Source organism: Barbatula barbatula, assembly GCF_947034865.1.
Source record: "Barbatula barbatula genome assembly, chromosome: 24".
In the NCBI taxonomy this organism is placed as follows: Eukaryota; Metazoa; Chordata; class Actinopteri; order Cypriniformes; family Nemacheilidae; genus Barbatula; species Barbatula barbatula.
Window position 1 is genome coordinate 4062057 of NC_136787.1, and position 12779 is coordinate 4074835.

The window sequence follows — 12779 nt, forward strand, 5'->3', positions numbered from 1 at the left end:
ACAGCTGGGCCTAGCAGTTCATGGCCCAATCCAACCCATCCTAAGCATTAAACAGCAACCCCACATGCATTTCTGAGTAATTATCAGTTGATACATTGCAATATTATGCAGATAATTGCTCAAATCCAAGATGAATTACATGCATAGCTCTATTTAGAAATTCTAATAGGAATAAAAGAGATGGTGCAGTGACCTTTATGATCAAATGTATGTTGGTTTCATGTATAATTATTGAAAATCAAACCCAATCTTATGTTAATTAATTACTCATTTATTGGGAACCGGTGTCCTATTCGTGAATTTGTATATCTCATCCGTACATTTCCCTATGATCTGCTTTCACCTCGTGACAGTTGTGTTTAGGGGTGGACCTTCTTGCTTCTTTGCTTTTTGTGTAATTCACATTATACAAATGTATGAGTTGTGTCAAACTTCATCCAAAAATTAAATGGGAATTTGTATGAAACAGTTAAACTTCAGAAAGGACCACAAAAAAATCATTAAAGGTTTATTGAAAAAATCTACCGAATATGTCTCTGTATTCAGTATATACAGAATAATTAAGTTTTGTGTAAATAGACTTTCGGACCAAACTTTTTACTGTTTCTCTCAAAACTAAAACCTGTCCACTAATGTGTCGTGTCAATCCAGCGTGTCACGTCACGACATCAAACCACTTATATTTTTCATCAAATAATGATTTACACATTGAACCTTTTTCTCACACAAGGCTTAACAGGACAACAGCACTCAAACTGCAAATAAGCAACACTGCTTCCTAGATTTGTTGTGTTTGTCAGGGGTCTTACTCTAAAAATATTTGAAGACTCCATAATAGTTAACAAAATACAATAAATCTAACAGCATTAATGAACCAATACTCTGATGTCAAGTGGCTTAGCTAGTGCTAGCATTGGTGTTGTATGACATTAAAGCGACATCTCAGCTGAACCTCACCATGGGTGGTTAAGCCTTTCACCCACAATCCAGGCAGCAAGTGGGATTTTACAAATTGCTTATGATTTAAGGGAATGTGGGGGCCGACTTGACCCACAAAGGATCATAACACAAGTAATGCAATAATGAAATAATGAATAGATTAAATATTGCATTCTAAATTTGCATTTGAGGTAGAAATGAAGGTCTTTCTATATAAATAAATTGCAGCTGGCAGTGGTGTCAAAGAGAAATGCAGTAAAGCAGACGTCTGGTCTGTTCCTTCTCCGGTAGCAGCTCGTATGCAGCTCACACACTCACCATATGCTTGAGTTTCACAGTGTTACCTCGGGAGCCACCAGAACATGCTCAAGAACCATCTTAAACACATGATCCTACAGAATGCTCTCTTTAAAGATTGTTTTGAAATATGGTATGACAACACATATATATATATATATATATATATATATATATATATATTTATACTGTATATGCAGTACACAATTCTTTTTTCTACTATGGTCATCAATAATGTCCCAGAAATCTCAGTTGCTAACATTCCTCGAAATATCTTTCTTGTGTTTAACAGAACAAAGACATTTTTCAGGTTTGGAACAACTTGACGGCGAGTGAATGAAAATGGAATATAAATTTTGAGGTGGAGTATCCCTTTAAGCATCATGTTGGCAGTTAGACAAACATTGTTTTCAGAAAATGTGACTCTCATTAAGAAAATGCTCGCATTCTATCGAATGTTCACTGTTTCATTGAAGGAAAGATTTTCATTGAAAGAAAGGTTTTGCAAGCCTTCAAACTGCTTTTGTTATCATTGTTAATGAAAAGACAATGAGATGATCAATCTCTGCCATTCTTTACCATGACACTGTCAAACTTTCTGAAAAGAGAACAAATCTGGCAACGTCCAGTGGCTCAGTTTGCTTTATGTTTGCATAAAAGGGGCCAAAGGCAGTGAAATGCACAATTTGACACTTCAGCACTATTAGACATGCTTACAAAAGTGATGAGTATATATGGTTATCAAAACTTAATAAAGAAGTAATGCTGAATGCGATAGAATTTCACGTCAATTCTTTTTAAGCTGTTTATTTTATTTTATTTTATGTAAGCTATGCTTGCCATTTATTATTTTATTTTATATGACTAATAAATTGTGTTTTCACAAATGCACCTTTATTTTTAAGAGGGTAACAATATGAATGATGCCTAAACATTGCAGCATGCTAAAAAGTTACATTTGCAACCACAAATCAGCAGGTTAGCAACTGCTAACAGTTTACAAACCAATCAGAACAGCCTAGCAACCGTGAAACATTGCAGCAAACACATAAAAGCACGTAAAACCGACTCAGAACCCAAGCACAGAGAGTGTGCAGAATTCCTGTTTGTCTAGATATATGTAAAATATCAAGCATTTCTCACGTGACCTGGACTTAACTCTTTAAGTGCCTTAATCCTTTATTGACAGTGCCTTTCTGGGGTTAAGATGGTATTTGGGGATTACCTCTATTGTGTTCTGTTCTTCATTGGGGTTGTATATAGTTTTCTGATGTCTCATGCAACAGAGACAAGCGATAACTTAGCAGAGCCCATCACCTCCCCTGCTTCTGTTGTCATTTCAAGACAAAGCCGTTGCTGTGGTTCTTTCATTTGTCATTTTGAAAGTCAGGAGCTGAAATGGTTCTGATGGTTCCTGCTGTCTGCCGAGTTTCTCTGTCAGTGTCTGGTGAATGAGGAGCGTGGGATGTGTCGGCAGGGCACGGCACGGGAATATGTATAATCATGCAGATGAAAGAGATGCAGACACCGCCACACTTATCTTGTGGGTGGAAGCGCCTTTACGGCTTAAATTTGGATTTTGGGAATGCAGTGAAAATGAGGCTACAGGAATGAACCGATGCGAGCTGAAATTACACTTGTTCAGTAAATAAAGAACAACACATTTGGAAATATATCAATGTGTAGTTTGTTGCTTCCCTGTTTATTTGCGTAAGACATTTACATGACTTATTATGCTGTTGGTAACACATAGACAATATCTATACACAATGAACAGATATATACCCGTTCTCACATACAGGTAAAAAGTGAAACAAAAGAAATCACATCAATTTGAATGGATTTAATGGTTTTAATGGAAATTGTGTTTAATGCTAACAATACTGATAATGTGTTAGGTTCTATTGGTGGGATGTTATCTGGTAGATGGGAATCAATATAACACCATTACATTATTGGAATAGGCACACATATGGGAATTCTGTAAGGTTTTCAAAACAGCTTATCGTTCATAATATCATTTGTAAAGAAAATGTCATTTCTACTTCATGTTTATATTTTATTTCACCAGGGCAGACATACACACATCTATAGACACTACACATCTGTCATTTTGGGATATTATTCATAATCCACACATCATTAGTGTAGCTCAGTCTAGTGTCATGTGCAATCATTGGTCTCCTCCTCCTCATGCTGTCTGCTGTGTCGGTGGTGTCCGACAGCTCCGCTGCTCTCAAACCGGTGCGCGCTTCAACACGCAGCGCAACGTGCGCGTCGCTTCTCTACCTTCAAATGTCAATGTTATCTCCTGCGTATCTGTAATAAGTTGCCCTCATGTCCTCTAACTGTCCTGGGATCGTTTAAGTACTGATGTGATTTCAGTACGTTTATTCAGTTGACATTTCTTCAGTATGCGTGCGCGGTGGAGTTACATTCATGCCTGGATTTGCGTCTTCGGTCTCGGCGCTTTCAGGACTTTCGGAATTCCCGATAATGAAGGTAAGACATGGGGTCTGTTCGGGAAAGATTGATTGTAGGAATACGAAGGTCGATTTGATAGTCGTTGGAGTCGCATAAAGAAGCAACGAAGAACCGTATAGTAGCCTATCATGAACCATTTCACTGTTTGGGGTCTTAAACTGCTATGTTGTTATTTTGAGATTTCCATTGGGTTATTTTAGTTACATCGACAAGTTGTTCTTTGGGTTTATCAAAGCACCAGAACAAACTGGTTTTGGTGTAACTTTTAATGGCATTAGACTGTTAAACCCCATTGTTTTAACGAAATGGCAATTGTAATTTTTATCATAATGTAGTATTATAATCTGTTCCAAAGACCCATAGATTTATTTCGTTATTATTATTTGTTTATTTATGGTTGTAGAATGGTAATCTGTCTGAACTTCAAAATGTTTTTTACAAAATTAAACACCATATGTGACATATCAAGTCAAATGTAATCTTAAAGCGAGCAATGATTTTACCCCAGTCAGTATCTAATGGAGCAGAGGTTTCAAAACATCCCTCATAACAGCTCCAGACAGATTTTAAAACATCTTAATTCAAGATCTTATCCACATTCACTAAAAACACATAGTGCATGACCTGTACAATGGCTTCATTTTCTCATCGATTTAAACATGCTTATCAGACCCTGCAACGAATCTGATGTTTATTTTTATTATACAGAACATCTATGGACAGAGAGTTCAGATATTAGCTTACTATGCTCAAAAAGTAGTATGCATTCAACAAAGGTTATGAAGCTTGACCACCAAGATGTGATTTAGATCAAATTATGTGTTGTTGTTTTACATTTTTTGCAATTGTAATTTGACATTTTATTAATGGACTATATTTATGTCAAAATACAACGGTGCGAGAATAAAGACTAAAATCAAGTCACTGACTATTCAAGGTTTTAAATATACTCTCAGAAGTTACTATAAACAATCTCTTATAATTGTCTGTTGCATTAGAATAAAATGACATTTGGTAAAAAGCGGGCTTGTTTTTGTAATAGTTGAAAACATGTGGGAAGACACATTTGCATTTCACACAGAGACAAAAGAAACAAAGTGCCATGCATCAAAGTTCCCTAAATATGCTTTGTAGTGTACAAAAATAACAACATGTACTGAAAATTAGATTTTATTACTTTTCTTTTTCCCTTGCTACAACAATTTGTGTTAGGTATATGTATATAGTACTTGTATAAAAACCTTTCAAACTATTTGACTGTTTTACTGGCATACAAAATTATTTTATTCACTGTCACCATGGGATAAGTCAACACATTATCCGTAACTGTAATTGATGTGCTCTAATTTATCACTTGGCTGAAGTTCTCGGCCTATAGAATATGTAAATATTAAAATGAGCAGTTGAAGTCAGCATATGGACACTGGGGTGACATGTGTGGGGATGAATTGATAGATTGCACGCTGATGATGGCACAATAAAAACGGGAACAGTATGGGGGGCAGGGCGCATCGGTGCCTACACAGACTGGCATAATGGCTAGCAGATGTGAAAAGGACAACCACTCCTCGAAAATCACAATGGTCTGGCAAAATTCAAACAAACCTGTCGATTCGAAAAATGAACATTACATTAAAAACTGCCAGACTATCAGAGCACGGTTCTCCCAAAATACCTACATTTAACCTGAACTTTAACCTTGGGTATTCCAATACAAGCAAAGACAAAGCAGCATATCTTGGGAAAACAATCTTGGGATTTTTTTTCTGTGGAAAGGTTATTCATTTTAGTTTAACTTCAAACTAAAATAACTTAAAATTAAGAAATATACATTTTAGTTTTATGCTACATTTTCTCCCCCCTCCAAAGTTATGTGGCACTTGACAGACCAATAATTCAAAAGAACAAATATCAAGATCAATTCGTACCTTCTCCTTTAAGTATGGACATAATATCTTCTTTATCTTCATAACTGTACGTCTTTGTTCTAATTCGATTTATATGATTCTCCCCAGGATATTTTTTTCTAATTTAAGTAGGACAATGCACATCAATGTCTGTCATTCAAATGAAACACATATAGACCTAAATTAAAGCCATTAAAAGGGGCTAATCAGTTTTAAATATAACTGTATTATGAAGCAAATCATGGTTTACTAGACATGGTTGGTTTTGTTATATTGTTTACAGATCAGTATGTTTTAAACTTGGGTTTACATAACATGTACAATCCATAATCATCACTTCTCACTCAGCTGTCTGTCTTATTCATTGAGGTGTAAAGAGCAAATCCAATTCTGAATTAGTAAAAGTTAAAAAGTTAAGATGAACTTACTGCCCCTTATATCTGCCAGAAAAGGTTTTCTTCCCAGACTTTAGCTTGTTTTTGTTTTATTGGAGAAAAATGATATCACCACCGTGAGGCGTCTCACACATGCTAAATAGTCTCGCGACACAACCTTTGATCACAACACAATGTCAAATTAAAATTCAGCCCTGATCGGACTGTGAATGTAAAGGTCATCTAATTAGCTGTGGCGGAACCCATTCGTAAAAGGTTCCAGCAGATAAAAAAGACCCAGAGTGACCTGTCCTGTGTATCAAATACTTACAGCATAATCCAGAGAAAGACAGCCTTATTTAAGAGGCATCTCACATAGAACATTTCCTTTAAATCTTAACCAAGGGCAAAGATTATACAAGTGCACTTTTCTAAAATTCTTCTTATAAATAATGTTTTTAAATGACAGCTTAGGATGTCAGAATGCGAGCTCAGTTGTATTTCCAGGCATTGAAATGTGGTCATAGCATTATCTTGATAAAAATAAAGTCATTTATATTCTATGTACACACGTTACATTTAATGAACATTTGCCAAAGACAAATGGTTTGTATATCTTTGCTACTCTTGGTCATTGATTTGTCCCCATTTTGTTCTCTCTTGCAGTGAACTTGCTGGACTCTCGCTCAGTAATTGGTGACCTGGGGTGGGTTGCCTACCCAAAGAATGGGGTGAGTTCCACATATCTTCCTGTCTCTGAGTTAAGAGCTGGCTTAGTAGAACATCTCAAGGTTTCCAATTCCCTTGACGCCAAAAGACAGTTTCAAAGTGAAAAATAATAGAACATGGATAAACCATCGGAGAGAGTGAAAGAGAGAGAGAGAACAGGTCAGAGATGAACAGAGAACAAGGGAAAGCCCCTTTTTTCTAAAAGAAGCACAAAGACACACTTAACCTGCTGTTCCAATTTCTTTGTGACCATCTGAATGTAATGTATTTCCGCCAGCTGATTGGAAAACCCAGTGACCAAAGTGATGAATTTTAATGACAAATGGACAACTTCGTATTTGTAGCACTTTTCTGTTTTCCATATAAGACATTTAGAATATCAAACTGAAGAACGATGAAAACAGATGAAATGGTTTGTCAACAGGAATGAAATCCCATCTGTTTTCGACAGGCTGTCAAGGAAGTAAGTAGCTGCAAACTAGAACAAAACATGAAAATGAATGTCCCAGCCTTACATCAGGTTTGCCTCATTTTCAGCGCTGTCAGATTAAATTGGCGTCTACTTAAACATAAATCTATATAAACCAGGAATATAGAAGGCAACTGCTAAAACTGCTACATTTAAGCCCCTGCTGGGTCGCCGCATGGATTTTAAGAATCTGATTAGAACAATATATTAGCTTTATGAGTGTACAAGTATTGTAATTTCTTCATTTTCGATAGCTGCTTGCTCTAACGGTACTCGCCCCAGCTGGTGTTTAAAAGCCTTTGTTATCATCTCGCGCGGGCTTGGTAGAGTGTTGACAGTGCGCAGTTACAGCTTAATTCAGTTTCCTGTTGCGAGGACGGAAAAAGAGCACTTGCATTGTGCTTACCTGCACCTGCCCTCCAATCCAACAATACAGACCGACAATAGATCCAAAATTCTCCAGGCACGCTGAATAACACTTGTTATGGGAGACGATTATTCGTCTTTTCAGATGGAAATACAAACATCCTTTCATGATATCCTGAATATGGCACGTAATCTGGGGAGCGATAAATCAATGTCAATACAGAAGAGGGCTATTCACATACCTCTCAATGGCTATTGAGATTAAGTGGTTTTTGCTCTATTATTAGATGTTAAAATTACCTCAGTGCGACACTTGCAACCTAGGATTATGTGAGCAGGCCTGGGATGTTAGCCAGAATTATGGAGGACATATTGAATGTTGATCACATAGTTGTAATTTTGATGGAAAATCCTTACAGCTGATTTACTAGGGTATGTGTGGTTCAGCCATTTATAAATAGATTTTTCTTCCTCAATTTTATTTTAATGAAAAAGGAAAATAACCATTCAGCGAAAGATAGTACAAACACATAATGACTTAATTTTATCAAGCAAAGATCAAATTGTGCTAGCATTACGTGTTGCAAAGTTTTTTTACCATAAAGTTGTGTTCGTCAATGTGAAATCAATTATTTTAGAAAAATAAAGAAATCATGCAGACTAGTTGCGGTATTTTATAAATGGATTTTAGTTCAGCACAATCTTGGCAATGTGTGGCTAATTCGCATCTCATTTATTTCATGGTTGAGTTTAATGATGGGGTTTGGGGTGGACCTTGGGGGGCTTTTTTAAAGGTACAATTCACATTGCACAGATTTATGCACAATCACCTCTTTGTGAAATAAGTGCTTTGCCCATAAGATCCGGTTGAACAATTTTGACATCCACCGCCTCCCTGGTGTAACTGCCCCTGTATTTTTGTTAGTGATTGTTCAAGGAGTATGTGCGTAAACACATACACATAACAAACACATAACGAACACATAATGTGTGATTATGTTAATAAAAGCATTGGATTTAGAAACAATGATCCCACGTGAAATTTAATATAGTTATGTAATCAATGTAGCTTTTCTGACCAAGTATTTCGGCAGTTTGCAGATTTGGGCTTATAGGTGGGAGTAGGGGTTGGTCAATTTTAGATTGGTTGTGGGCGTTAGTGAGGAAAGGCGTTGTGTTCAGGAGGTTTGGGAGGATTATTATACAGTCTTCTCACAATTATATTAATTCAACAGAGCATCAAGAGTGTGAATGAGCCTAAAATCAGCTCAGCAGTTTCAGAAGACTCAGTAAACCACGTCACTAACTGTACATTGTAAAACATCATTGAGAAACGTTTAGAAATTTCTGTTATAAAATTATTATTCTAACGTTGTTAGTGGAGCATTTGAGAACATTTAATAATAACAATTAAATTTAATTTAGAACACACTTTTCGTAACTATGTTAGACGTGAAATGGCTTGAGAAACATTTCTTTCCAATAGCCTGAACAACAGATTTACGTTTGATCTTGTAGGCTTCTCAAAAACATCTCCTGAGTCTGTCAGATTGCTCTCCATTTCAAAAGTGACCTGCGAGGCATTTATACACTGTAAAAAACATAGATGATGAAGGTGTTTTTATGTAAATTTGCCAATAAACCAAAAGAGGCTTTAAATGTAATTTTTTCATTCACAGATCATTTCCTTTCAGAAAACATTTAACTTACTGGAGTTATTTTTATGACGTTTATGCTTTTTTCTTTGTACGTTTTTGGAATAACACACTATGACATAATCAAAAATCAAGGACCCTTCCTTTGAAATGGTCACGAGACCATTGTACACGAAGTAAACACTCCACATCTGTAACTTTCAAACGTTTTGGTGTCCGCTACAATCAGCAATTTGTACTGGCAGCTAGATCACAAGAGAGATCTTTTTTTCGCCCCGGTTTGTTTGTTTTCAATCCTGGCTTCATGCCGCTTAAACTGCTGTCAGAGCAGGCCAGCTTTGCCAACTCAACGAAGCGATTTACAGGAGCTCAGCTAAATCTGGGCTTTGTGCAGGCCTAGGGCACCTCTGGCTCCGCTGTACTGTTTCCTCTTTCTTACTGAAGGGACAAAACACATTTATGTGATGCTCAACAAAGGAATCTCTCTATCCGCCATGAAAAGTCACATTCACTCATCCCGCCACCCTCTCACGCAAAGACATTTTTGCCAAAATCATAGCGTGAACTTGTTTTCGATTGTGCCTGTCAGTCATGTTTGGCTCCTCCCACCACACACCCAAGGCCGCAACAACAGGGGTGTCTGATGGTTGGGAAATGGTGGGTAATGACGGGCTATTGCCTGAAAGGCAGTGGCCGTACTTTCTCTCTCGATCTCTGTGGTGTAGAATCAGTAATGAGAGGAGAGAGTGCTGTGGGAGTTGAGGTTTATGGGTAAATGCATGCTTACAGCGCAAACTAACTCACACTGGGAGAATTGAAGGTTTTAGGGGCAGAAAGCAGTGGTAAATAAGTGTGCTGGGCCATCGGAGGGAAGGATTTAGAGAGAAAAGCGAGAAAGTCAGTGGGGGACTGGATCACTGTGGGAAAAAGAGCCTGAATGATAATAGTTCAAAGAAATGTTTATGCTGAAATGCCTGACAACTAGTCCCAGTGGTTCTGTAACAGAAAAATAAATAATATGTGTGTTATACTATCACTGGTATACATTTGGATCATATTCAGCTGCCACGGCACAAACTGGTGCGGTTTAACCAAAATGAACCTAGAATTTTCATTTTCGAAATACAGCCGCTGTTGATTTTTTGTTATCTTTTTAGTAAATAAAGCGTGTTGCTACTATGTCCTTGCCAGGCTGCTGGCCAGGTGTGGCACTTCAATGTTTATCCCGATATGATTTACGTTATCAACTACACACAGCTGTGACATGAATCACATCCTTCTTCAATCTCTTTTGCAATGTGTGTGTGCGTGCGTGTGTTTTAATAAAGGCTTTTAGTATTTTCCATTCATCTTTATCAATGTGTCAGAAATTGTGTCATCCAGCGGTGCTTGGTATTAGTGCTTTTCACATGCGAGGTTGGAAATGTAAACGATCCAAATATGTACTGGTACGTTTTCATTCCAGTGGTGGCTTTCTCTAAATTGCAGCGTTGCCTATGCCATAAACCAGATCATGGCCACACTGGCTCACATTAGAGAAACAGAATGACAGAATCACATTTCCCGTGACACTCGTCTGTATCATTGTATTCCTGGAGCATAATCGGACTCTAAGCTGAATGTGATCAACTCTGGCTGAGTGAATATCAGGGCCTGTAATGTGGATGCACGAATGCATATGATTTTCTAGAAAGAGAACAAAAAGGAAAAATGTTCAATAAATCAGACTTTCATCCAAGTTGTTATCGGAGGAGATGATTAACGGTGACATGGAAATTAGATACAGCTCATGTCAGAAAATGTGCATTGATTATTCATTGATATTGATTGAAGGATTTCAATTTATTATTGAATGCATTTGGTCATGGCACAGGAAATGTCGCGCTGATTTCTTTGTTAAACCCAAATGAACATTTAATTGCTGCACTCTGGTCGATTAAACATCAGGGATTTGCATTCGTGAAGCTTTGTTTAAGACTTACATTGTGTAGCAGTTGTCAGTTGGCTGCAATAATATAAGCTTAGAATTGTCTCCTGCTATCCTTGGTCGTCTGGTCCACACGTGTATCCTCTGCTATTCATGCAATTTATGACGGTCATAGTATAGCCAGCACCCTACAGCCTATATCTTAGTGATCTTCATGTGTCGTCCAATAGAAAAATATCAAGATTTAATGGTATGCTTAACTATGCCGGTGAGAAAAGTCAATTCCTTTGTGCTGGGAAACACACGACTTTTATATCACAAATCCCTATAATTTGCATGTATTGTAAGTGTTGTATACCATCTAGCTACATTTTCCACATTGAAGTGATTTTTGAGCCCATACATTGGTGACACAGCAATCTGCGCACAGTAGTTATTGTACAACAGAAGAAATGCACCAAACTAAGTTTGAACAACCATTTTTAGTTGGTCAAACAGTTAGTTCTGCATTAAATATACTATTGGTTCGGACAATTGCTTGTCATGATGCTCAAAAAATATGAAGTGAAAGTTGACAATTGATAATCATCTTTAAAAAGGTCTATGTACATATATCCATGTACTAATATTTGGAACACATACTATTTAGGTCAGTTGGAATTCAGCCCAAGACTTTATATCAAATGCAAATACTCTGCCTCGTTGAAAAGCTTGGTTTCGTAGAAGTTATGAGCTTTGACATTTCAAACATGGCAAGACATATGTTTTGATGACTCTGATCCCCTATGCACAAATTATTGCCAGCAAATCCCACACGTTGTACGCCTTAAATCTTAGCCACTGTTTTTAGTTTCTGAACTGTGAGACTAGTCGCACACACTATATGACTCCCAGTGGTCTAGACTACAGCTCTTCTGCTGTCTACACAGTTCACAATCTCTCTCATTCAGAGAGAGAGTCAGGCAGAGGTAATACGAGGCCTCGGGAGGGTCTCTCTGGTCATTGACTGTGCTTTTGAAGAGCTCTGAAGGACTGTTCGGGCCCTCTGGGTGCATTCTGAGGTCTTGCTTTGTTAACTACCATGTTACAAGTCTCCTGACTGCGTAGATTATAGCTGCCATATTGTTTTTTCCGATCTCTCTGCCACATGATGTATTGTTATTGAGGATCTCTGTGGACAGCAAAACGTACATCTAAACTTTGTTATACACAGGCATTGTTTCGGTGCCCCGGGTTTTTATGGGATTTTTATACAGTGTTAAAGAACAAATCTACTGAGAGCATTCTCAAACCCATTCAGTTAAGCACACATTTATAATGGCCTTTATCTTTTAATGAAACTTGCCAGAATAATGGCATCACATGGCCTTTATATTTGCTGAAACATGAATTATTATAAGTGATATTTGTGTATAAACTTAATGACAAAGTTTTAATACAAATTTACTGTGCTGAGCTTGAAAATGAAAGGGAGTTGTAAACTAACCAGTACTTAATGTTTTGCTTAATGATGTGGTAACAATTTATGAAGTCTTGCACATAACTCTGATTGTTGGTTACTTCACCTTTTACCACTAAATTGATAATAAACTATGATAAAGTCACAGTCTACCACGCATGGTCTAATAGTGG

The 12779-nt window shown here is 37.2% G+C and overlaps 1 protein-coding gene across 2 annotated transcripts in view; it reads left to right on the forward strand.

Annotated features, from left to right (window-relative positions):
* The first annotated feature begins 3423 nt into the window (after window positions 1-3423).
* epha5 (EPH receptor A5) overlaps window positions 3424-12779 on the forward strand; it is a 50368-nt gene continuing 41012 nt past the window's right edge. Inside the window, exons 1-2 of one of the 2 annotated variants that reach the window (XM_079447988.1) lie at window positions 3424-3738; window positions 6668-6732. In XM_079447988.1, coding sequence (XP_079304114.1) covers window positions 3651-3738; window positions 6668-6732 — 153 coding nt within the window. In that variant the 5' untranslated portion in view covers window positions 3424-3650. The remainder of the gene's footprint in view (window positions 3739-6667; window positions 6733-12779) is intronic. The other variant, XM_079447987.1, reaches the window with a different exon arrangement.